General features: G+C 41.9%; 1 protein-coding gene across 8 annotated transcripts in view; it reads left to right on the top strand.

Annotated features, from left to right (window-relative positions):
- myt1b (myelin transcription factor 1b) overlaps window positions 1–26,495 on the top strand; it is a 178,875-nt gene that overhangs the window by 124,735 nt on the left and 27,645 nt on the right. For 7 of the 8 annotated variants that reach the window (XM_035957356.2, XM_035957359.2, XM_035957358.2 and 4 more), the window contains exons 2-10: window positions 172–278; window positions 8,887–8,941; window positions 13,347–13,377; window positions 14,500–14,562; window positions 16,837–17,225; window positions 19,668–20,834; window positions 23,426–23,560; window positions 24,709–24,799; window positions 25,050–25,166. In XM_035957356.2, coding sequence (XP_035813249.2) covers window positions 172–278; window positions 8,887–8,941; window positions 13,347–13,377; window positions 14,500–14,562; window positions 16,837–17,225; window positions 19,668–20,834; window positions 23,426–23,560; window positions 24,709–24,799; window positions 25,050–25,166 — 2,155 coding nt within the window. The remainder of the gene's footprint in view (window positions 1–171; window positions 279–8,886; window positions 8,942–13,346; window positions 13,378–14,499; window positions 14,563–16,836; window positions 17,226–19,667; window positions 20,835–23,425; window positions 23,561–24,708; window positions 24,800–25,049; window positions 25,167–26,495) is intronic. The other variant, XM_035957357.2, reaches the window with a different exon arrangement.

Consider the following 26,495-nt stretch of genomic DNA (forward strand, 5'->3'; position numbering starts at 1 on the left):
CTGCAGCATGCTCTAGTGCCCCGACCTTCCCCTAAAGTAGCACCCCCACCCTCCTCTTCCCCTTTATCCAAATCGCCGCCTCTGATGCTGATGATTTCACATGACAACTCTCTCTTTTCTCTCTTCTTTTTTTTATTTTTCTCACCCCTTCTTCCATCTTTTTCTTTCTAGAAAATGAGTTTCGGGGCGAGCTGGTGAACCAGCGGTGGACACGAGGCGAGAGGACCAGCAGCCGCTGTCAGGCCTCCCAGAGACTGCAGAGCCGTCGACCAATCATGGTGAGTGACAAGACCCCCGCCTTCCCCTCCTCTTTTTCATCACACCCCCCTTCTCAACCTGATTCTGCTTCCTGGGCATTTCCCCAATCCCCTAACTCAGCGGGGAAAGTCCAAAAGGGTGGAGACAGAAGGAGAGGAGAAGCTGTTTGTGTGTTTGTGCGGTGGCGCTGGTGTTTGTGGTGGGGGTGGGGGTCCACGCCGGACAGAAAAACATGAATCACACAGCCCATCCAATCTCCCGCTCGGCCCTGCCCATCCCTTCCTCCCTTCGCCTCGCCTCGCCTCGCCCCGCTCAGCTTAGTTCGGTTTAGTTAAGCTCAGCATGGCACAGCTCAGCGTTTTCCTGCTGCTGAGTTCACTTCACAGGATTTTTTTCTCCCTCTATTGTAACACAATAAAAAAAAAGAAAGAAAGGAAAAACTCAAAAGGATGTCCTTGAGCTGCTCATACTTTTTTTGTCCATGATATTCCGCCTTATCAGCAGAGGAGAGAAAACGCTCTCTTCTCTCTCTTTTTAGTCTGTTTCCAACCTAAACTTCTGACCACCGACTCAAGGATGTTTCTCCTGAAGCTGAAAACACCTGCCTTCCCTTTTTTTTCTTTGAGTGACACTCAACAAAGAGATGGAGGGCTTGGGGAGGGGGGGACAGGGTGGGGGTAGGGGGAAGGTGAGAGAGAGAGCAGTGGGAGGAGGGTAGGTTTGCTTCTCCTCGATGGCTCGGGTTCATCTGAAGAGATGACTTTTATTGATTTGGTTTGATTTCTGCTGCCGAGGGAGGAGAGGCGTCGCTTTCAAACACTACATCACGGGACGCCGCTGGTCCCTGGCACTCATGATACCTTCTTATTATCTTTTCAGACTTGTAGCAACACCGAGATGGATTAGACGGAGGATTAGAGCCGAAGAGACGTTTAGTTACTGAAATCACGTGACTCGTGCTGTAAATGGCAAACCTCTGACAGCATCTGACCCATTATGCGGTCACACATGCTCAGTCTTTTTTCGCATACGAAGTGCGAAACCCACCATCTCCCCCTCCTCCCTCCTCGCCGTCCGCTCTGCCTCGTATGAATCATTAAAGTGAAACTGTGGCGCGGCGATCCAACATGGAGGCCGTGTGGCGTCGCTCCTCCCGCGCCTCTAATTGGCAGCTGCTGTCCGCAGGTAATTTTTGGAGATGTCAGTCTCCGTTGCCGGCTCCGGCTTAACCCCCTCCTCTCCTCATCTGCTCTTGTAAACCTGAAAATGAATAAAAGAGTCATTTATGTGCACTGGGGGACGGAGGGTGACCTTCTCTCTGAAGTCATTGCCCCCAGCCAGCCATTTACATAGAGCTGTCAGAATGCAGAGCAGAGCCGAGACCCTCCCGCACCGACCGCTGCACACAAAGAAGGACATAATTGATAATGTACAACACAGCCTGTAGGGATGAGCCGCGTCTTCCTCCTCCTCTTCCTCCTCCTCCTCCTTTTTCTTCCTCCTCTGCCGCTGCTCCACACCACATTTCACACTAGTTAAACCCCAGGACACATATGCACAGGCTGCCGTCTTCCAGCACCACCTCCCCTCTTTCATTTCCCTCACTGTCTCACCCCTTTTCCTTTCCCTGCTCTGCATAAGCCCACCTACATACATCGTTCAAGGAGTCTAATTGAAAGGCAGCAAGGTAAAGGACAAGTTTTGAACATATATTAGAAATAAATAATAAAAAAAGGAGCCCTTTGAAAGAGATTATGAAAATCAGGTGAATGCCTGCCTGGCTGCATCTGGATTCATCTGCAGTGACTTTGTGTTCATACAAATTTAATGAGCTGGAATTGAGAAAAAGGACAGGAAAAAGAGGAGAACTCAGATGTGCTTACCTATTTAAATGTGCGTAACTATGGTTACACAAACATGAAAGCAATAGGAGCCCTTTTCAGTCCAGGTTTTGATTCATCCAATGACTATCAATGTAAGGAGGAGGCAGAGGAAGGAGGGCGAAGAAGTACAGGAGCAGCAGAATAGTATAGGCTGTAATCTTTTCATCAAGGGGAGCGTGTGCTTTAGTCTCATTCAGGCACACAAATATATTCATAAACATCTCCTCTTACATTCAGTCCTGTAAAATGGTCTGACACCAGGTTTTATACCTCTGTTCCACCTCTGATTCAACTTGTAGCCGTTTACCAAAGGAGGGACGTGCATGAAACAGCCTTTCTCTGGTCATGTTGTGGCTTCTTCTTCTTCTTCTTCTGTTCTTTTCTGTTTTTTTTCAAACCAATGTCTTTGGGTTCTTATTAGTGTCTTAATCAAATCTTTTACTTACTGTAAGTAAAAGTAGCAATTAGAGCTGGAACAGTCAATTGATTTTCCACTCAGTTGTCGGAGGGGAAACGAATCAGCAGCTATTCTGATAATCAGTTAATCAGTTCAGTCCGTTCGTGCGTTTACTACATTTTTTTTGTCATATATGAGGGTAAACTTGGGTTTTGGGTTGTTTGAAAGTGTCATTTTACTCACTTCATCCTTTGGATTAAAGAGTTTGGTTCAGAGGGGAGGTTAAAAGGTTATTGTAGGGCCAAAACAAGGAAATAAACACAAAAAACCATCTGCACTCCACACAAAAAGACTCCAGCTGACCGGCAAGGTTCAAACACAAAACCTTCTTGCTAACCACCGCATTGCTATACAGATATTTTAACAGGCAAAGCTAATAATTAGTGAAATAAAAGGCAGATTATGAAGTAAAAGGGTATTTAAACAATTTTTTTGTGTGTAGCACCTTTCACAGCATAAAATCTTTACAAAAAAACAACATAACACCACAAAAATGACAAAAAGCAACAGTAGATTGAAGAGTTTTTATTTGTCTCATGCTCGTCCAGTTTGTGTAGTGAAATGCAAAGTGACTATGCAATAACAATAAGACATTATAAAAGAACATTTAAAAAAAACCATTAGAAATTCTGAAAAAAATCACAACTTCATAAATAATGAGATTCATTTTTAATCTCTATTCATCCAAAGATAAAAAATCAAATAAACAGTCACATTACAAGTAAAGAATATACAAATCAGAACCTGAAGACACAAGTTAGTTTGAATAATTTAGTCTTAAGAAGCTTGTTAAAGGCATTAACTGAGACTGTGATGGATGAAGCTCAAGATGTCAAGGCCCTTGGTTGATATGAAAAGATAATAAGTCTATAGGAGGACTTCAGTCTTTCAGTCTTTACATTCAACCAATAAGCTCTTTTCAGAGGACCTAAGTGACCTGGAGGATATATAACATATATATAATATAATATATAATGTTCCTGACCTTGTAAAAACAGGAATCCTAAAATAAATCCTGAATGTAACAGGGAGAAAATGTCGAGAACAATAAGCAGGCATGAAGTGTGACATCCTGCTGGACCTCGTTAGCAGCCTACAGCACCATTAATTGAATTGGTTCCAGTATCAATAATTAGAATAGTTATTTATAAGCACAGTTAATAGTTAGCATGATAATACTTAAAGGTAGCAATTCTAATCTGATACAGTAGACTGCTAGCTATCTGCTCAGTGGAGTGGAGTTTGTAGAGTAAAGCGGATGTTATGCTTTCCACATCTGCAAGTGTGAAAGAGTTCGCTTGGTGTAAATATCGGAATCTGTCCATAACTACAAGCTCCTTCTGCAGACATGGTAACTACACTGTTTCCACTATTTTTATATTTTGTATTTGTGTTTTTCGTTTTTGCACACTGTGGAACTCTGAGAAACGGCATTTCAGTTCCTCCATATACAGCACATGCACAGATGTTGACCATAAAGCTCACTCTGACTGGACGCTACAAGGATAGCAATGCTACAGCCGTGTGCACACATGAAACACGTAGAGATTCCTGTGCATGTATGCAATGGAGTCTTTAAATTAAACTTCTGCAGACTAGAAAAGAATTAAAATAACAACAACTAAAGTGTTGGTCGGATCCTCGTTGGTTGGGTCCTCGCATCCTTGCTGGTCAGTGAATCCAAGCATGTCCACCAGGTAACGCTGTACCTGAGAGCGTATATCGGCCTATGTATGTTATCAGGGCCGGAGTCTGATCACACGTAAAGTTTGAGGCAGATTGGAGCATGTACAGTCTAGTTATACAGCATTTCCTGTCCATCCACCAGTTGGCGCTATCACTGTATTTTGACCTATGGATGTTATCAGGGTGGGAGTCTGATCACACACGTAAAGTTTCAGGCAGTTTGAAGCATGTACAGGCTAGTTATACAGCATTTCCTGTTTTATGGTGACCCATCACCAGGTGGCGCTCTCTCTGTGACTGTATTTTGATCCATAGAATTCATCAGGGCTGGACTCTGATCACACATGTAAAATTTCAGGCAGATTGGAGCATGTACAGGCTAGTTATACAGCACTTCCTCTTTCATGGCAAAACGTCAAAAATTCTGAGGGCCGCCATTTCCACGCCTCAGACTCCTGTGGAGCATTTTGATAACTTTTGATCGACCATGCCTGGTGTACATCCTGGCCAAATTTCACTTCTGCCGGGGTTACTTCATTTGAATTTATAGCTTTTGAAAACATGCAAAAATTGGTCCCAAATATGACACATAATTCAAAATGGTCGACTTCCTGTTGTGTTTTAGGTATGGTTCTCAATTAAATTTTTGTGCGTCGTGACAAGTTACATATGCCTACCAAATTTCATAGCTGTAGGTGACACGTACTGGCCGTAGTTCCTGTGAGCTACTTCGGTGTACAGTTCACCCAAAATATCAAATTTTTCGCCAGTCCTGATGTGTGTGCAAAGTTTTGCGCATTTTTGAGTATTTTTAGGCTTTGAAAAGTCCACCAAAGAATGAAAAATAAAAATAATTCCTTCCATTCCAAGAGGGTTGTCTCCCCCCTAACTATCTGTGGTGTCTCCAATTGTCTGCACATCTGCAGGGAAGCAAAATCAAGGCATAAATGGGAAACAAAGTGGCTCAGACTGATCCACACATCACAACTTCTGCATATCCAGTGCGTCATTGTGTTCATGCACGGGGGAAAAGAGTACAGTAGGAATGAGAGGATGGTCATGCTAACGATCTAAGATCTTAAGAATAAGTAAAGCTACAGTAGTATTATCTCAAAGCGCGTTTTCATCCGCCACTGTCTGCTGTCTCTTTAAACCGTTTGGCATTATTTCCAGCTAACTGTCTCAACTCCACTGCTAGTCATCATGCTCCCTCCACACGTGGCGTTCAGACGCTACAGCTGACTCCATGTGTGGAATTCAATTTCAGTCGAGTCGCAATTTCTGCTGTTTTTTTTTTTTAAATAGATAAGCCACTCCACATTATTTCCACACACACCCTCAAGCAACCACAGAAGTTATTCAGACCAACTACCTGCTATATGTGTGACTTTATTTCAGCAGCATTTTTGTTTTTAGTCGAGGTGAAGCAAGAGGAAACGATTAGATTTTATTAGCTGCTCATGTGTTTTGTGTGTTTAAAAAAAGCCAAACTATCAAACTTATACACCTTCTGGTTCACCTGGTTATTAGAACTAATTGGGTCTATGAACGTATAGATAATATATATGGCATGAACATTACTTTTAAATGTGATATTGTGTATTTTGGGCGATATATTGTTCACCCGCTCACCGTTGAGGAATGGATCATACCTGATGTTTACATTCTGGAAAAGTTGACATTTTTTCCTAAAAGTCCAAAAACATAAGTTTTATTCGATCTGGACTAAGTGGACTATGTAATTTACCTAAACCTTCCTGTAATTAGATACAATCAGCTCTCTTCTTTCTTTTTTTATTGTGTGATATGAAGAGAATCATTATTATTAGAAGCAAATTTTTCATGGTTCAGGTTTGAACTTGGAAACGAAACGAAAACACGCAGGAACTCAGTTGTACAAAGTCGTACTATTTAGTCAAAAATGAACTTTTTTGACGTTTCATGTTATCTTATGTAATATGTAATTTTGTGAAAAAATAACATATAAAGACCAAAACGGTGCATACTGGCTAGTTAGAGATAGCATTAGCTCAAACTAACTTATTTAGCTCTTCTCTTTTCTTTTTTTATATTTGAAAAACGCATTTTAATGCCCCAACATCCGAGTAAGAATAAGAGTACTGCGCTCTGAGTGCTTTTCTAGTTTTAATATGTAATCAGTCACATAAACTCACTAACAGACTAGTAATTGTGCAGTTTTAAACCTTTGTGCCTTGAAAAAGCTTTAAAACTGTATGTACATGACTTGTTGCGTCAAATATCACTGATGCATTTGCACTTTTTATATTGCACTTTATTTAATTCTAATGCTTTGTTTGTCTTTCTGAACTATCCAGATTTCATTATATTGTTGTCTGACGTCAGTATAATGACAGTAAAGCTGCTACTACGACTAATCTGTACTGTTGCTATGAAGTGCAGCTATCGAATACACGAAGTGGAGTAAAATATTTAGTATTCCCAGCACTCCAGTGAAGTACAAGCACCTCACAGTTGTACTTACTGCATGCACTTACACTCCAGCGCCACACATTTATGCAAACAAGTGGTGGAGTGTGAGGAAACGGACTTTACACTCGTGTGGGCTTGAAAGTGGTTGCAGCTCACTTTGCCGCTGCTCTTCCCACACAGGGCTTTGGATGGAGTCAACCGCTCCCTTCAGGCAGGGCACAAAGCTGCTGCTTGTTGCACCACTTCTACATTAACGGCGCCTGATCAAAAGAGTCGATGCCACAGTGTCGAGACTCGAGGAGAGAAAAAGAGATTAAAAAAAATGCCGCTGGAACAGGAAGGGAGGAGCTTCTCCCTGCACCTGTACCTCCGGCCAAAACACTAAACGCTAATGAATGAAGCGCGGCCTCTTCAGCGGCGGCGTCAGGGCAAAGAAAAGCCCCTTAACAACAACAACAACAGCGTATTTCATCCTCCTCTTCATCCCTCTTTCCCCTCCTTCTTTTCATAAGTAGTCTATTAGCAGGAAAAGGGGAATGCATTGCCAAATAGAGGAGGAGAAACAGGGAGCCCCAGTGTTTGAATCCCAGCGTGGCTGATGCCAACTTCACTATAGAGGGGCAACAAAGCAGCTAAGTGGCTGGGCATGGAGAGGGGAGAGTGGGCAACTAACTGGGGGAGATAAAAGAGAATGGAGGAGGGTAGATGGAGGAGAGAAAGGACGGAAAGCGGGGAGACCTGAGCTTTAAAAAAAACCCCAAAAAAACCTAGAGTCCAGTAATCAAAGCTAATGGCTCCATTGTGTCTAAAAAGCATCTGATAGCCTCAGAGTGCTCTGTGCCGAGGAGGTGTGTCCGAGGGTCGATGTGTGTGTGTGTGTGTGTGTGTGTGTGTGTGTGTGTGTGTGTGTGTGTGTGTGTGTGTGTGTGTGTGTGTGTGTGTGTGTGTGTGTGTGTGTGTGTGTGTGTGTGTGTGTGTGTGTGATTGTGTAGTTGTGTGTGTCAGAGGCAGCAGGGTTAACACCTGCTCCTTTGTGGCTTAAAAGCTGAGCCAGGAGTAAGCACACAACGCAACACGCAGCTCCTCCTCTTCTTAAAAGGGTTATTACGGCGGCTTTTTAGCAGCCAGCCTGTGCTGCTTTTTTTTCTTTATTATTATATTCAGCATAGTTATGATTGTGGGCCCCGGTGCGAGCGAAGGGGCCGTGGCCTCTGCTCGGACCGCCGCCTGCTGCCTGCCTGCAGACTGCAATCATGAGCAGCACTCAGATGCAGGAAATTACAGGGAGAGCGATGGGAGGTGTGTGGATATGAGGGGTGAGGGTGGGGAGGCAGAAGTAGCCTCAACAGCCCAGTTTGTTTTTCCTCTCCGCAACACGCAGCCCTAATCGCTGATGAAGTGATTCCGGCTGCAGTACATTTTTTATTTCTGCGAGAGAATTAAAGGTACGATCGAGCTACCATTGCTGTGTTTCAATGGGTTTATTAACCCTCTTGTTTGGTTTGTTTCCCAGGAACACCGATGATGTTTCTGGGTCAGTTTGGCTTGGGTCATGTTTAAAAAATAAACCTTCTATTTTCCAATTTTCTGCTCCATATTCATCAGTAATAGGTAATAAACTGTCAAAGGCTTGATTGGCTCAGCTTCCACATCAATGTTATCATTTTTATTCCATGTTTTATGTGTTGTTTCCTAACCCTACTCTAATCACAGTAACAGGGTTGCTAATCCATGCTAATGTGATCTTTTTCTCAGCAGTAGAAGCTAGATATTTAGCTAGCTGTTACTGCTGACCAAGAGGACAAACTGACTGATGGAAAACAGTCCAAAGAATTAGTCTGATCCTGATAATATGAGGTAGAGTGAGACATTCAATCAAGGCTGACGATGTTATGAAAATATGAAAAATAGAGGAGAGGACATAGCTTTGCTCTACCCATTCTTTAGGAAAACAGTTTGATGATGTTAATTCCAGCGTTTCATGTGATTCATACCAAAAAAAAAACTTATATATAGATTTTTTTTTTACTTTAAAATGGTTCAATTTGTCCCACAACATAACAGGAGGGTTACAGCAGTGTGGTGGAATATAGCTGAGAAATGATCACTGATGGTTTGTTTCCTCTTGTTTTTCTCTTCTTTTCATCCCAGATGAGTGTAGAGGGTGATGACAAGCGAACTCGCACTCGGTCCAAAGGAATCAGGGGTGAGTATCCGTTAAAGAAGCATCTCTGCAAACTGTTAAATACACATTCAGTGTTGTTTTTGTGTGCTGGATTGTGTTTGTGCAAGTGTGAATGTTAGTAGAAATGATGAACAGACAGGATCAGATAGGACACGTTACATCTGAGTCATAACCAATGATAAAAAGCAAACTAGACGTTAATCCAGATCTTAATAATAATAATGATCAGATTACAACTTTTCTTACAGTATAAAAATAATCCAAGAGATTGGAACTACTAGTAGCCAAAGCAGCAGCTTATTTAGGATTTAGGTTTAAACGCAAAAGTAAAAAAAAAAAAAAAAGAAAGAAAGCACACAGGTAACACAGATTCAAGAACGTTTTTGACATTTTATTTTATCACATATAACTACCATGCCACAGAAATATCTAATATTGTGGGGAAAAAGACAGAAAGAAACCAAAACGGTGCATACTGGCTAGTTACTGCTAGCTGGTGAGATAGCATTAGCTCGGCCTAACTTACCCCGTTTTTCTTTTTTATATTTGAGAAATATATTTTATAAATTGAGATATTATTAATTGTCAGATTCAAACTTTTCTTGAATTATTAAAGTAATCTAAGTGATTGGAACTTAGCTAAAGTGGTAGCTCAATGGCTTCAGGCTTTGGACTACAAATTAAGAGTTTATATAAGAAATAAAATAGAAATAAATACATACGACCCACTCTACAAAGTATTTGGTCAAAAATTGTTTAAAACTGTTTATTGACATTTTATTTTATTGTGTATAATTGTGGTGCTACAGACATAAGTAATGTGTGAACCCAAACAGTCCATACTGGCTAGTTACAGCTAGCTGGTGAGATAGCATTAGCTCAAGCTAACTTACCCAGTTTTTTTTTGTTCCTTTTTTTACATTTGAAAAACACCTAACATCAGAGACATTCCGTTTTCTTTTATAAATCATCCAGCAGCTACATGTAATCACATTTAAGAAAGCAAAATGTAGCCACAGTTAGTAACGCTGCTTTAAATTGAAAATGAAACTCGTGTAGTTTAGTTTGCAGCCGGATAAAGCTTCACTGATACTGCACATGTGACTTCTTTTAACTATATTATGACCTGGCTACTTAGGAATTATCTTAATGTCATTGATTTAATCCCTAGAAACTCATCTCTGTGTGTCAGAGATACATATTTAGAAGGTTTTTTGATGAAAATAATCCCTTCCTTGTCCCTAAAACGGCCCTATCTGCTCACTGCAGCTCAAGCACACCAGCCCACCTGCTGCTAAAACGCTGTAAAACTGCTTCACGCTCCACTGTGGCAACTTGTAATACTGAAAACCAATTTTGTCAAAGATGAGTGATACTGAAAGCACCATATTGCAAGCTGACAGGACTGATTCTTTAGGTTTGTTATGAATGAAACCCCAAAAAAATCCAAATCTGTGATTTTAGGACACAGGAAATCCTCAGTCGTGGGTTTTACTGATTATTTCTCTCCTGATACGTCATCTAGTATGTAAAAACCATCATACAGACATATTAGCAAAGTTAAAAAAAACAGCATTTTTGCTTTAAAGGTGCATTTTTTCCGAGAACTCCCTCCTTCTCCTAAACCCTGCAGGTTAGCACAGTGATTTATTCTGCTGCTTTTCATGCCAATAACTTTTTTCAATCATAGACACTTTTTTTAAAATCTGAACCTCCTGTTATTATGTACACAACAGTTTTTTTAAAGACAAATCATGCAACATGGACAAATGAGCCGCTCTGACCTGATTTAATTAAAACCTCACGTTTGTTTTCCGCCTGCACTTTGAAGGTGGAATTCCAATACGAATCACGCGTTATCATTTGATTAGTTTTTTGCATATTTTGTGAGCAAATAAACTTTTATTTCACACATAAGGGGGAAAAACAACAGCAGTAGAGCACAATTTCCACATTCAAACCGCCCGTTTCTGCTCTAATCCGCACACTGTTGTGGAACTTTTGAAACGACGTGTGATTGTGAAGATGTGTGAGTTTTCTGGTGGCTTCTCTTCTCTGCGTTGTATGAATTCAGCCAACAGATAGATGGTGTTTCTTTGGAAAAAAAAAACATTCAATGCATGTACAGTATATGTACAGCACATAGACGGAACATATACCTTTACAGTCAATAAAAAAAGACACAAAACCTTCCGCCGCACAAGACATGTACTTCTACAGAAAATAAATAATGCATAACCATATTAGAATGGGAAAGCAAACGTATATGTAGTATTATATTACATTAAAACACACAAATTACAGTCGCACAATCTCGCTTACCTCTCTCTCAGAACACATAAACAAAAGATGAGTGGTACAGCGTGATAAACTCATCTATAGGATAGTGTGGGACAGTTAAAAGTGTTCGTAGGGGTACAGGGACCCCCCAACGAAGGTTCCACACAACAGCTGAGAGGCAGACCAAACTTTGTGTAGTTATAACAGTAAACATAACAATAAAGAACAAGAAAATAAAATATATTTGGGTCACTCCAGAATTGGAGGCCATTTAGGCTTCAGAATGTTTGAAAAATAAAACTTCTCTTTTAAAATGTTCTGCTACGTATTCATCAGTAATAGATAATAAACTATCAATTTGTTGTTTATTTGTTGTTTGCTAACTCTACTCTAATCACAGTAACAGGGTTGCTAATCCATGCTAATGTGATCTTTTTCTCAGCAGTAGAAGCTAGATATTTAGCTGCTGTTACTGCTGACCAAGAGGACAAACTGACTGATGGAAAACAGTCCAAAGAATTAGTCTGATCCTGATAATATGAGGCAGAGTGAGACATTCAATCAAGGCTGACAATGTTATGAAAATATGAAAAATAGAAGAGAGGACATAGCTTTGCTCTACACATTCTTTAGGAAAACTCTTTGATGATATTAATTCCAGCGTTTCATGTGATTCACTGTTTTCTTCTTCTTCTACCAGCTAAAAACGTTATGCTAACAGGTTTGTTGCGGGACACATGTTCTATACATAATAATTATTATTTTAAAAATTATATTCATTAAAATACATGTTCCCACAATTACAAGAGACACCAATGATAAAATAATACCAAAAAAGGAGGTTTAAATTTCATTTTAAGAGTTTTATTTGGTCATCAAACGGGTACGAGAAAAATGTCATTTTAGGGGAAACTCCAGACTTCTTTGGTATTTTTACAAATATTTTCAAACATTCTTTTCTCCCAGTTTTTTTAGATTTGGTCTCAGGACAAGAACATTTACACAACAACTGCATGTTTTCGTATTTTGTACATGGATTATTTGAAATTTGATGTAAAATGTCCTCCAATTCTGGAACGATCCATCTGGTATATTATATATTACTAATACAATAATGCATGTATATTTAACCCACAACCCCTACTGCACCACTGACCCTGTTACATGCTGATTTGTGCGGAGCTTTCCTTGTGTGTTTCTGCGTGTTTCGAGTGCGTGTTTGATGTTTCGCAGCAGAGCAACAGTTCACAGGGCGTTCAGAGCACAAGAAGGCGTCCAGTCATTCCAACTGCATGATGAAAGACGGAGAAACCGAGATGCTGCAAACACACACACACATATTATATGCATGCACATCAGCAGCAGCAGCAGCAGAGTGTGTGTTTGTTGGTGTTTGTTTCCTTAGTGTATCTTGATACCCGGGGTCTTTCTGACATGTGATTAATGCATGTGATATCGGAGCCCAAACTGAATTCTCCAGGATCGTATTGTTTTCTCATTTTGCTCCAAATGAAAATAGGATATTTCTCCAGAACTCATTCTATCGCTCAACTCCCAATCGATGGCCGTGCAGCCGGAGCTTCTAGCGGCACGTTGTTTGTGCACCCAGCTTTGATTTATGTTTGGGAGGCAATTACTATAAGTTGTCCCTGAAAGAAGTGCTGTTTCCCACTGATGACGGCAGGTTTTCCTTTTTAATTTCATTTTCCCAATTATGATAACCAAAGTGTAACAATTAATCATGTTTTTGTTGCTGAAGTCTGCATATAATTGTCACTTTTTTCCCCCCTTGAACAGCACTATGCAATTTGGCTGATTTAGGCTTTCTGTGTTTGCCTTTGAGTTTTTTTAGTGTGTGTGTGTGTGTGTGTGTGTGTGTGTGTGTGTGTGTGTGTGTGTGTGTTTGTGCAGGCTGGCACTTACGCTCCTGTTTGTTTTGTGCTTGTGTTTGCATGTGAACTCGTGTAGGTGTTGTGTTTTTTTTACCTCCTGATCATGCAGTCAGCAGCGCGTAAGCCTCTATGAGGAATCCTCCGGGGACTCGTGTGCATTTGTGATTTATTGATCTGAGTTTCTTTTAGCGGCGCGGCTTTCTGAGCAGTCGTTCACCTTTGTTCTCCCTCCCTGTGTCTTTCTTCTCTCCCAGTTCCTATTGAGCTCGTAGGACAAGAGCTGAGGTAAGGAAACACCTTCATCTTTGTGCAAATCCCCTTTCATAAAGTTCTTTTATGTGCGCCGCCGAGCCAACCCCACCATCCCGCCACTCATAGACTCACTACCGGTGCTTCTTTAGATGATGCTGTATATTATTTATTTCCCCCTTTTTTGATTTATTTATTATTTTATTCCTTATCATCAGCACTTCTCAGCTCGTGGTCAGTGCCTCCAACAGTCTGCTATTGATTTCTCGCAGCCTTTTGCTATTTCCTGCCATGAACACATAGAGTAGATACAATGAAAGGGGCGTATGATCTTTTTGCCATCCGATCGAAGGCTGTAGGAGAGAGGATGGCGAAGGGCGATTATTTCTCTCCTCTGTGCCCCGACCGACTCTTCTCCTCCTCCCCATAGTTTCCCACCCAGGCGGCAGCTTTCAGGTGCCGGGAAGCCAGTTGTCCTCCTCCCTCTAAATGATTTTTTCATCCTCTCTCGTTTCGCCACACTTCACCCTCAGAGCATTGATCTGCACTCCAAAAAAAAAAAAAGAAAAAAGCATTACGTTTCAGGATTAAGAAGAGAAGAAGGAAGAAAAAAAGGGACTAGGGAAGCTGCAGAGCGCTTAATCTAAAATGCAAATGCAGCATTTTTTAATAAGTAAAATTAATAATAAGGATAATTGGAGTAATAAAGGGCAATTGCTGGGGGAAGTTAATGAGAATTGAAATGAGCCATCCTGAGGGGTCATAGCAACCTGAATCAAAGGAGAGAGAGGCAGAGCGATGATGGTGATGACTGGTGAAGAGAGGAGAGCAGGGGAAATTACAGCAGGTTTCGGCTGATCCTTATCTCTCACAGTAACAGGATATAGGCCAGGGTTGATGTACGACATACAATATTATGTTTTCCCCGCTTTGATGCCACCTGCATTCATGCATTAGCGGCGAGGCCTCTTTGTGCATGTGCATCTGTGCCACGTTCATGCTCAGTTTGCATGCTTTTTCGCTTTGCTTGGCTTTGTCGAACCTTAATTTATGTTTTTTAATTTACTGCCTGTTGGTTTATCATTTGCTGCTGCACAGAGACTAAAAAAATGCACCCGTGTCTTAATCATATCTTTAACCTCCATCCATCCCATCCAGCTGCCCCACCCCTGGATGCAATGGCACTGGCCATATCAGTGGGAGATACTCACGACACAGAAGGTAGGGCAGATTAAAAAAAAAAAAAAGAACAAAAAAAAAAACCCAACAACAACCAGCCCTCTGTCTGTCCTTCTTCTCTGTCTGTCTGTCTGTCTGTCTGTCCGCCTCGCCCTCTGTGCCCCGCAGCATCTGCTTTTTGTGCTTTTAAAGGAATAGTCTGGCATTATGGGAAATAATGCACTTTATTTGGTTTCATGCCGAGAGTCAGATGAGAAGATCAATACGGCTCTCATGTCTAAATATGAAGCTGCAGACGGGCGAGCAGCGAGCCTGGCTCCGTCCACACAAAATGTGAAAATGTGGTCTAGTGGAGAGTTTCTCTCATCTTGGCCGAGTCTCACCATCCTCCGAGAAGTCGCCGCCCCCAGCCAAGAACCAGGCCCACACAGATGAACTCTGAGCAGTTTTATTTTTTTTCTGTCACATTTTTACTCCAATCTAGGCTCATTTTTCACTGCAATTTAAGGTCCTGCACCTCTATGGAAACAAAACAACCACGAATAGAAGGAGAGAGAATTTAGATATATATTTTGTCTGGTAAGACAAAGTTATAATGCCATAAAGTATTAAAATATATAGTATATGAGGGGATAGAGCTTTCTGCTCAGCTGCCCCACGCCTGTGGAGAATCTCCCCATCCAGCTGAGGGCAGCACAGAACCTGGAAAATTTCAAAGCAGACCAAATGGTTTACTTTTTAAAATAAAGCATTGCAAATAGAACAATTTGGATTTTATGCTTAAATCCGGTAAATTTTCCCAACAGACCAGGAAGTTGCAAATGAGTGGTTCAAGAACCATCGGGAAGTTAAAAATGTGACAAATTTTTCTGTTTTTACTGTTTCTGACTCCTATTAACCTACAAACTCTGAAACCATTTGAATTAATGATTAATTTAAAGCTGCTAGTACGCTACCGTTCAAAAAAAGTTTGGGGTCACTAGAAATGTCCTTATTTTTGAAAGAAAAGCATATTTTTCAATGAATAACACTAATCAGAAATCCAGTCTAGACATTGTTAATGTGGTAAATGACTATTCTAGCTGGAAACAGCTGATTTTTAATGGAATATCTCCATAGGGGTACAGAGGAACATTTCCAGCAACCATCACTCCTGTGTTCTAATGCTACATTGTGTTAGCTAATGGTGTTGAAAGGCTCACTGATGATTAGAAAACCTTTGTGCACATATGTTAGCACATGAATAAAAGTTTGAGTTTTCATGGAAAACATGAAACTGAGTGACCCCAAACTTTAGAGAGGTAGTGTATATAGTCATTATGCTGAACTAGCTCAAGCTAAGCTAAGCTAATTAGCTAACTTTACATTTACTGCGTGTTTGTTTTCGTACATTGCGTCCAGATTTTTACCTTTAATATATATGAGAATATCAGTCATTTAAACACTCCTTAAGATCCGAATAGTATGATTTTTTGGAACGATGTAGACAGAAATTTAGTTATATTTAGATTTTTAAAAAGAATCAAGGTACTGTTAAAGAAAGGTATTTTTACCCCTTTGTTTTACTAGTTTGAATTTTTTAGTAAAGAATGCATTAAAAATGACAAATTTTAAAGCCTTTGAGCATCCTTAACATTGATTTTTATGTTTTAAAGATACCGGCCGAATCAGAAAAGAAAGGGCACATCCACAATATAACTTTGAATAATCACATTCCACTGAGAATGGCTGTTTTTGTGAATTACACCAAACACCCAGAGCCTCTAAATCCAAACCTAAGTAATAAACTTTCCACCAGGCAGCGGTGAAATGTGATTTCTGCAGCTTTTTATTCCGGCTTCGTTCTCTCTCTCCACCGTCGCTCGTCTGTGCCGTTCGCCCTCGGAGACCCCCAGAGACTCGGGGCGGCTCACTGGCTTGTGACTCCTCTTTATTGAGGGGCAGATATTAGCTATCTGTTTACACGTGTATTCGTTCAGCAGGCAATTTCAGATGCACTTTGTTTATAGATCGTCCCTCAGTCTCCCTCGGCGTCTCCCAGGTGAGAGTAAGAGGGAGTTTATTGGATTTCACCCTCTGCTGCCTCGCCTGCCCGCCTCTCCATACAAGTTGTTCATTAAACGTTCCACTCAATTGGCCGAGATTGGTTGTGATGTCTGAGTGAGCAAAAGCATGGCGCCCCCCTCAGGCCGTACTCGTGTCAAAACACACCCTCCATCTGTGGATTCTTAGAGGTGCATGAGGTTTTACTGGACATATTAAAGCCCGTTTCCCAGTTCCGTGTTCACGATTCTGTCATCTTCCCTCTCTGCTCAGCATCCTCGGCTGCCCCATAGCGAGAAAGCGCCGCCTGGAGGAAGCCGAGCAGGAGCAGGAACAGGAACAGGAATCGGAACGTCCCGCCTCCAAAAGGAAGTCCCACCCCCTGAAACTAGCCCTGGACGAGGGCTTCAGCGCAGAGAGCGACGCCAGCAGCGAGGCCGAGGGTGAGGCCGACAAGGATGGGGAGAAACCAGAGGAGTCCAAGGAGGTGGAGGAGGAGGAGGAGAGGGATGCAGGTGTAGAAGAGGAGGAAGAGGAGGAGCAGGAGGAGGTGACAGAAGACCTCCAGCAGAATGGACAGACAAACGGACAAGATGAGGAAACACAGCAGAAGGAAGAGGAGGAGGAGACAGATCAGGAGGAGAAATTTGCTGCAGATGAAGGTAGTTTTGCAGCTTGTTACATGTGATTTATTGCTGTTTTTCTTCATTTAAAGGTCCAATGTGCAGGATTTAGTTTGGCAGATTACAGTAAACTGAACATCCTTCCATTCCCAAGCATTCAAAGAACACTTGGTGGCTGTTACTTCAATATAAACACCTAAAATGCTAGAGTTTGGTTTGTCCAATGTGGGCTACTGTAGAAACATGGTGGTGCCTTCTCCATTTGTACATATAAAAGCGTCATTGTAAGTTAAAGAAGGAGAAATTTGCTACAGTTGAAGGTAGTTTTGCAGCTTGTTATGTGTGATTTAATGCTGTTGTTCTTCATTTTGCATCAGATTTAAAGGTCCAGTGTGCAGGATTTAGTTTGGCAGATTACAGTAAACTGAACATCCTTCCATTTCCAAGCATTCAAAGAACATTTGGTGGCTGTTACGTCAATGTAAACAACTGAAATGCTTGAGTTTGGTTTGTCCAGTCTGGACTACTGTAGATACATGGTGGTGCCTCCTACATTTGTACATATAAAAGTGTCAAACGAAAACGCAATGATTCATAGTTACAGGTTATTACACACTAAAGAAAACATAACTTTAAATGCTACATCCCATTTCTGATACTAGATTCTCCTAAATCTTCCTTAGTATCTTTGAAACTGAACAAAACAAGGCATTTAAAGTCATCACCTTGTGCTCATGCTAACAGCTAGGTAGCAAATTGATATTTTCTACGAAATACCTGAGGTTTTTTCACTGGTTTAGTGTTGCATTTTTAAGCATCACAGCATCAAAGCAGTGTAGTCCAAGCTGTCTTTTTAAGTGTCTTGTATGAGTCATGATCCCAAGTTGCCGGGGGCCTCCATTTCCCACAGTGCAACTCTTCCATATAGCCCCTCGCTGCTTCGTCAGTGGCCACTTCTTTCAAACGCCACCTCTCTAGATTGTAAGTGTAATTTTCTGTTTTAAATAAGTCCATATGTCAAGCCCTAGCCATCGCTGTGCCATTATCAGAGTTAGTTTTAACTGTGAAAGAGGTCAATACTGGCAACTCCGAGCAGTTTCTGGGCATTTTTTTTGCTCCTGTCACATTTTTCCTCACTTTTGGCTCATTTTTTACAGCAATATAAAGTCCTGCACTTAGCTAGAGAATAGAAGTATAGAGAATTCAGAAATAATGCCAGAAGCCATAAAAACAGAAAAAACAAAAGTTGAATTTTCTTCAGTCTTGAATCAACGTGCAACATTTTATCCAACCCCGAAAATGAACTGTTGGCTCTACAAGCTATAACTATTTACCAACTTAGATTTCTGATTTGTTTTCCTCACTGCCCAGTGTAAACACTGCCTGCAGTTCAGCCTAGCTCAACTCAAAAGTTCTGATATTTTTGTTTTTTGACTGTTATTTGTAGCTGAGTCAGCGATGGTATCGTGGTTGTACTTATGTTTGCTGATTTTTATAACTTTTTTCAGAATCTGGTTACCACTAATGGCAATTTAAAATGATTTTTTAAATTAAATTTGACATTTTTTAGCTTAGGTTTGGGTCTTTTTCCCAATAAAAGCAAAAGTCACAGGTGATGGAGGACCATCGGAAAGTTATTTTCCAATACATTTGACTTAATTATGGCGATTTACGAATATATATACATTACATATACACTGCTATTCAAAAGTTTGGGGTCACTTAGAAATGTCCTTATTTTTTTAAAAGAAAAGCTTTTTTTTCCAATGAAGATAACCTTAAATTAATCAGGAATACAGTCTAGACATTGTTAATGTGGTACATTGTGTTAGCTAATGCTGAAAGTGCTAGTTGATGATTGGAAAACCCTTGTGCAATTATGTTAGCATATGAATAAAAGTGTGAGTTTTCATGGAAAACATGAAATCATCTGGGTGACTCCAAACTTTTGAATGGTAGTGTACATCATGCTGGTCAAACCTGCTGGTGGGTTTTGATGTTCAGTGGGTTAACACTTCCTGTGATCAATAATTTGGATTAAATCTTAATTATCTTGCTTGTATATAACTTAAAAATGGGCCTGATAGTCTTAATCCAGGGCATGAAAGTCCTACAGAACCATCAATTGCAGCACACTAACTTAGCCACGTCTGATTGAGAGATAAAGAGGTAGAGTTAGCCCACCTGACAAGCCTCCAAATAAAAGTTACCGACCGTCACGAACACCGCCAAGGACGTCATTACTCCAAGTGACCACTAGGGACACTTGGACTTTGTGAGCGAATTGTGTTTTGCATCCACAAGCTGCTTCATATCGACAGCATTTGTCCCAGCAGGTTATTTTTGTGTCATTGTGAGTTCACAGCAGAAAGGTGATGCAAAGTGATGATACAGATATTGCTGACATCAGCTTTAGCTCAGTGCATGACTCACCGTTTCCTCCGTGTCACTGCTCTGACCTCCTTGTCTCTGCTTGCACAGAGGAGGAGTGTGTGATCATCGAGGCCGCCGCCGCTGAGGAGGCCCGGTCGCCCTCGCAGAGCGCCAAGGAGGTGGCCAACTCGCTCCTCCACCTGGGCCGAGTCTCCGGCAACAATGCTCCGAGTGTGGCCATTCAGCAGGCTGTTGCCATGGAGACTGAGGAGGATGTCAGCGCGGCAGCCGAACGGGGTGAAGAAGTAAAGGACGAGCAGGAGGGGCGCATGGATGAGGGGGAAGAGGAGGAGGAGGAGGAGGCGCACAGAGTTCAAGTACTGGAGGAATCATCTGTTGTGCAGAAGGAGGCAGCTGACGTGGAAGATGAACGGCGCGAGGAAGATGCAAACGACCACGTGAGCCGAGAGTATCCGACCGAAAGTGTCCACTGTGAAGAGATCAAAGGTGACGAGGATGCAGAGGAGGAGGAAGAGGAGGAGGAGGAGGAAGGGATGCCAGTGCAACACATGCAGGACGCTCCAGCAGAGGAGGAGGAGGAGGAGGAGAAGGATGAAGAGGAGAACACTGACCATGTTCTGCCCGTTACTGATGTGCCAACTGCCATCCGCACCATCACCAGCACCGCAGCCGCTCAGGGAACACACATCAAGACTGAAGACCACAGGGCCAGTCCTCTGGAGGACTACAACTCCCACACCGCAAACCCCCTGGAGAACTACAACACCAACAGAGCCAGTCCGCTAGATAAATATGACTCTCATAAGCCCAGCTCGCTCCAGAGCTACAAGGCCAGCCCTCCTCTGAGCTACGGCTCCCACAGGGCCAGTCCGCTGGAGGACTACTTCCCCATCCCCAGAGGTGAGAACTACAAGATCCACAAGGCCTCGTCCTCGGCTTCCCCCGACATCATCGAGGTGCGGTCGGACCGGTCGGAGGAGAAGGACTTCGACGACATGGACGGGGACGACGAGCGCGACGACGAGGACAGCCTGTCGCAGCGCTCCACGGTGACGGACGAGTCGGAGATGTTCGACATGACCCGAGGGAACCTGGGCCTGCTGGAGCAAGCCATCGCCCTGAAGGCAGAGCAGGTGAAGCCGGCCATGCCCAGAGAGCTGCTCCGTGCCCCAGATATCCACCACCAGCGATACTTCACCATGGAGGACAGGCCCAAGCACCTGGACGTCATCCGCAAGAGCTACTTCAGCAAAGGTAGGAGATAAAGAGGGGAGGGAAAAGCTGCAGCTTGAACTGAGATACTGAGGTGTGGAAGTTGCTGGAGGTGTATTTAGTAGCTTTAATGCATCATACTCATTTAGTCCTCTTTCTTTTTTATCTTAGCTTCAGTTAAAATTACACAGAAAGGAGGCTTACTGTTGCCAACTTAAAAGTTTTCCCCTGTTAAGATCCCTTGAGCAACTTTTAATCTATTGAACAGGTTTAACCAATCAGCAGCCAGACAGAAGTTTAAATGAGCCCTAATTGACCAATCACTGATCACCATTTAACTGGCATCTAGTGATAGACTTTAAAGACTTTGAAAATAGCTGCACATCTATATCCTCCTTTGGGGCGGCTGTGGCTCAGGTGGTAGAGCGGGTCGTCCAATGATCGAAGGGTCGGTGGTTTGATTCCCGCTCTGTCCTAGTCATGTGCTGTTGTGTCCTTGGGCAAGACACTTTACCCACCTGGCCTCCAGTGCTGCTACTCACACTGGGTATGAATGCGTGTGAATGTTGGTGGTGGTTGGAGGTGTGGATTGTCAGCCACGCTTCCATCAGTCTGCCCCAGTCAGCTGTGGCTACAAATGTAGTTTACCACCACCAGAGTGAGAATGTGTGAGTGAATGAATAATGGATTTATTGTGAAGCGCTTTGAGTGCCTTGAAAAGCGCTATATAAATCTAATCTAATCCATTATTATTATTATTATTGTCCTAGGCCTGATTTTAATGTCTAGGAAGTAGCATTTTTTTCTCACAAGCTATTGTGTGTTGTGGAAAATAAAACAATAAGTTGTAAAACAAAAAGTAAATTGGTTTGTATGACACTATTTTTAATGTATGTGCGATAAACTTGAAGCTAGAGCCCAGAGGAGATTAGCTTAGCTTAGCTTTGAGAATCAGCTAACGTGGCTTTGCTCAAGGCTAAAAAGAGCTCAATAATTAACGTGTTTGGGTTTGATAGGCAAAATGGGCCTCAAAAAGAAAGTGGAAAAACTGTAAAGACATAAAGAATCATCACACTTTTAATATTTGACCAGCCCTTAAACAATCGGAAAATTAACCAATTTAATTTAGTCTACATGTCTCATTATGAAAACAAACGATTCTGCACTCCTCTCTGCGACTGTGAAGCCTTTAGTGGCTCATCTGCAACCAACGGTCATGTGACAAAAATTCAGAAACCTCTCGACTGAACTGCAGGCTGTGTTTACACAGCAGTGAAGCCTGAAGTATGGGTACATACTTGTTTTAAATGGTTTCTGACTTTATAACTTCGTTTGACTGCACAGAAGACATTTTTGAGTTCTTTGTATTTCCAGTCATGGTTGTGCTGCTTCCATGGAGGTGCAGGACTAATATTTTGCCATGAAAAATGAGCCAAAATACCTAAATTAATGAACAAAAAACACCCAGAAACCGCTTATGTTTCAGCAGGTCGATCAAGAAAACGTTAAGGCATCGTCTCCTCGTGTCAAATTCAGCTCTGTGTTCTCTTGTAACTCTCCTTAAGGAAGCAGGTGTATTTTGATACCATCAAAACATGAATTAAAAGCAGCAACAGAGAGTCAACAGTTGCCTAATCGAGCACACAGAAAACGATGTGCTAAACCAGCGTGAGCCCTCGTGTGCTGAACTTCATGTCGGGAGCAGAGCGTACAAATAAACACAGTGTACCAAATAAACAGCGATGAGTCACAGAGCTCTGTTTAGATCCTCCCTGCTCCATTGTAACGGGGATGAAGTGTTTCCAGCTGAATAGACTTCCATGAAGAGCCGAGAGGAAGCGCTGGAAGGGAGAGAAACGAGGAGGGGCATCGGGAGGGGAGGAAGCGGGAGAGGGAGCAGGTTGTCGTGGAGTGTTTGTTTACGTGCTGCATGTGTTCAGGGCCTTGTATTTCACAGTTGGCACGCTGCCCACTTGTCATGCTCTTCGCAGTATAGCAGCGGTGTGATTACATGCCTGCTAGTGCTGCCCTCTCCTTGGCCTCGACTCCCTCCCGTGGCGACGCTCCTGTTCGGCTCAACACTAATTAGGAGATGCGTGTCTCGTTAACATTCAATTTGAAGGCCAGTAGAGCATCTCGCCATCCTCTTGCTCCTTTTCCCCGTCTCTCCTGGTGCCACCGATGCCGGCTGGCCTACCTCCAGTGGCAGGCGGTGGGCGCCTTTAATTACGTAAAGCGGGGAGATTTTTCAGGTGCTGTTTTCTTAGAGATCCAAATGTCAGGCACGAGAAGCAATGAAACCGACCGCTGTGGTATTCCAGACATTATTTTACCCCTGAAACACACAAATTGCATTTAGACTAATGCATAAAACACCTTGTGCATTTGCAGAGATACATAAGACATGAAGACGGGATGCAGATGGTGTTGCTTCTGTACAGTTGTCTGAAATATGTCTAGATTTCACGCTCAGCCGAGCAGACCGTCTGATGGCATTAACCACTCGCTTTTGTCCTCCTTACTCATCCCACCTTCCCCTCTCCTCTCCTCTCCTCTCCTCTCCTCTCCTGTCTCCTTCCTCACCCCTTTCTCCCGCTTTCTCTCCCCCCCTTTTTTTCTTTCCCCTCCTCCAGAGAGCAGCAGGCCGGAGAAGAGGGAGATCAAGTGTCCCACGCCGGGGTGCGATGGGACGGGCCACGTGACCGGTCTTTACCCCCACCACCGCAGCCTGTCAGGCTGTCCACACAAGGACAGGATCCCCCCCGAGAGTGAGTTCCTTTCAGCTGCTTACAATATGAAAATCATCAGCAGAAAAAGAGAAATCACAACAAAGAACAGGAGCCTGCTACCTCCTCCAGAGCTGTAGTCTCAGTTATTTGTGATTTTATTGTACAAATGACTAAAAATTCACTGAAAATAAACCAGTTGCAGTAGCCAGATTCTGTAAAAATCCTAAAATTCTGTCCTCCTCTGTTTAAATGTGAAGCCTTTAGTGGTTCAGCTGCAACCAACGATCACATCACCAAATTTCAGGCACGTTTTGACAGAACTGGCAAATAAAAAGTTACAGCATTGGCCTCTTGCTTTAGCGTCACCTTAAATTTATAATTATTTGTAATTTCTTGAGGTTTTCTGAAAAAAGGAAGAATCCATCCTTGAGCTCATCTGTGATAAAAAAAAATCCACTTGAAGTGACAAATTTGCAGTAACCAGATTCTGTAAAAAACTAAAAATTTTGTGCTCCTCTGTTCAACCATGAAGCCAATAGTGGCTCAGCTGTGACTAACAGACAAGTTACTCATATTCAAGGACTTCTTGGCTGAACTGCAGGCTGTGTTTACACAAAGCATAGAGGAGACAAGCACGACAACAAGTTAAAGATCAAATATATGAACAAAATAAACTGAAACAGAAATGTAAAATCAACCAGGCTTGCTTTGGCTTCATCTTAATCTTAGTTATTTTGTGATTTCAAGAGGTTTTCTAGAGTTCAAGTTCTGATCCAGGTCTATGTTGTTGTTTGTTCTCTCTTTTAAAAAAATATTTATTCCAAAAATATACATAAAAACAGCTTTACAAAACCATAAGCCACATGTTCTCTCTGGTTATGGACACCTGCCTGGAGACAACAGACGCCTTTGATTGGTTTAGTTTTGAAGGAGTGTCAGACATTTGCCATAAAACATGTCAGACATTGAATTCTGCTTCGTTTCTATTGTTCGGTATTTGGGGTGAAGTGACAGAGAGCTCCTGCCTGTGTTTCGTTTATTGAAATGTAGGTGGTATTTTCATCATTTTATTCATGTCTGCCACAGTTCAGGGACCAAAAGATGTTTATAAAAGAATTATTTTCATTTTGTAAAATAGTTTTTAATTGGATTTTCTCTGACGGTGTGATTGTGTTTCTCCTCCTCAGTCCTGGCGATGCATGAAAACGTGCTGAAGTGTCCGACTCCTGGCTGCACCGGTCAGGGCCACGTTAACAGCAACCGCAACACACATCGCAGGTACGTACACGCATAAAAAAACACAGTATGGCATCTGTGTACGTCCGTGTTGTCTGAGCCAGTGTGTTTCTGCAGGTGAGAGTGTGATGCGGAGGGCGTACGTTTCCTTTGGTGCATTTGCAAGCTCGTGCATTCATGTATGCAGGACAGCAAATATGTCAGCCGGCATCAGCGCGATGCAGATTTACAGGGTCAGCGCCGTGCTCTCCGTTTAATATTCATCCTCTTTCTCCCATTTCCATCCCTCCAGCCTGTCTGGTTGCCCCATCGCTGCTGCAGAGAAGCTGTCCAAGAGCCACGACAAGCAGCATCTCTCTCAGCCGGGCGTCGAGCACCTCAAAGGAAGCCCCAACGACAGAGTGCTGAGGTGGGTCATCACAACACGGGCCTCTTTTATTTATACAGGTAGGACTGAATCTCCACTGCTGAGAAAAGCAGCAGAAGGACTCAGGAATATGACCTTAAAACCAGCCAGTGGCTTTAAACACATGTTGTCTTTTAAAAAATCACCAAAATTCCACAATTAATGCGAGCCAGATGCTGCAAAAGTCAAAAGAATCAGTGGATTTTCAACTTTCCGACGGGCTTTGAACTAATCATGTGACAAGCCGTTCTTTCGGTAAACTTAACCAAATCTTAACTTAAAATCAAGATATATTTCAGCAATATCACTTTGTTCTGTATGTCTCATTTAAAATCAGAAGTTTTGCTGAAGTTACCCGTTTATTATGGTCAGATTCTCTTTTTTCTGTGGTTCTGGTTGGAATACAATAAGACATGATGGTTCAGTTTAATCCTCTTTACCACAAAACTCGCTGGTTTAAAAGATGTTGTTTTTTAAAAATGAGCACAATTACACCATTTATCAGAGCAAGAAACTGTCATTTCATCAGGAAAAACCACCAAATCTAAGTCTAAAAAGTATGCTTTTTCCTTAAAATCACTTTGTTCTACATCTCATTTAAAAATTAAAAAAAGATGCCAAAAATCCCTCATTTTTTTCTGACCAGATTCTGTAAAAAAGGAAAAATTCTTCACTTCTTTGTGCAACTATGAAGCCATGACTGACTCTGCTGTGACCAACAGTGACTTAACAAAAATTCAGAGCATGAACCTGTCTGTTTTGTCAGGAAAAACAGCCAAATCTAAGCTTGTAATCAAGACATTTCATCTTCTACATGTCTCATCTAAAATGCAATAAATCACCTGTTTGTACTGACCATTACTGACTCAATTTTAATTAGAAGCGCTATTTTCTACTGGTCTTTTTTTATAAATTTGCCAAAAATAAACCCTTTGCAATACTAACATTCTGTAAAAAAACAAAAAAATTGTGCTTCTTTGTAGAACTGAGAAGCTTTTGCTAAGTCAGCGGCAATCAATAGTCACATTATAAAGAATCTGAGACTTTTTGGCTGAACTGCAGACTGATGTGTTTTTTTTAAAGAGCATGTATTACATTTTACCACAAACACAACTGAAATGTATTGATCTGTTTGATTTAATATCTTCTTCCTCTTTTAAAACAAGCCAAAAAGACATATTTCAAAAGTTAACTTTGCTGTTTTTCTGGCTGATAAGCTTTAGCTGCTGTTAGAAAAGCATGTAAACAGTATATGAATGACTAGTTAAACAGTTTAAGCTTACTTTGGGTAACAGAAGCTGCTCTTATACTTACTGCCCTGAGCACACATTA

This window comes from Amphiprion ocellaris, chromosome 8 (assembly GCF_022539595.1).
Source record: "Amphiprion ocellaris isolate individual 3 ecotype Okinawa chromosome 8, ASM2253959v1, whole genome shotgun sequence".
Lineage (NCBI taxonomy): Eukaryota > Metazoa > Chordata > Actinopteri > Pomacentridae > Amphiprion > Amphiprion ocellaris.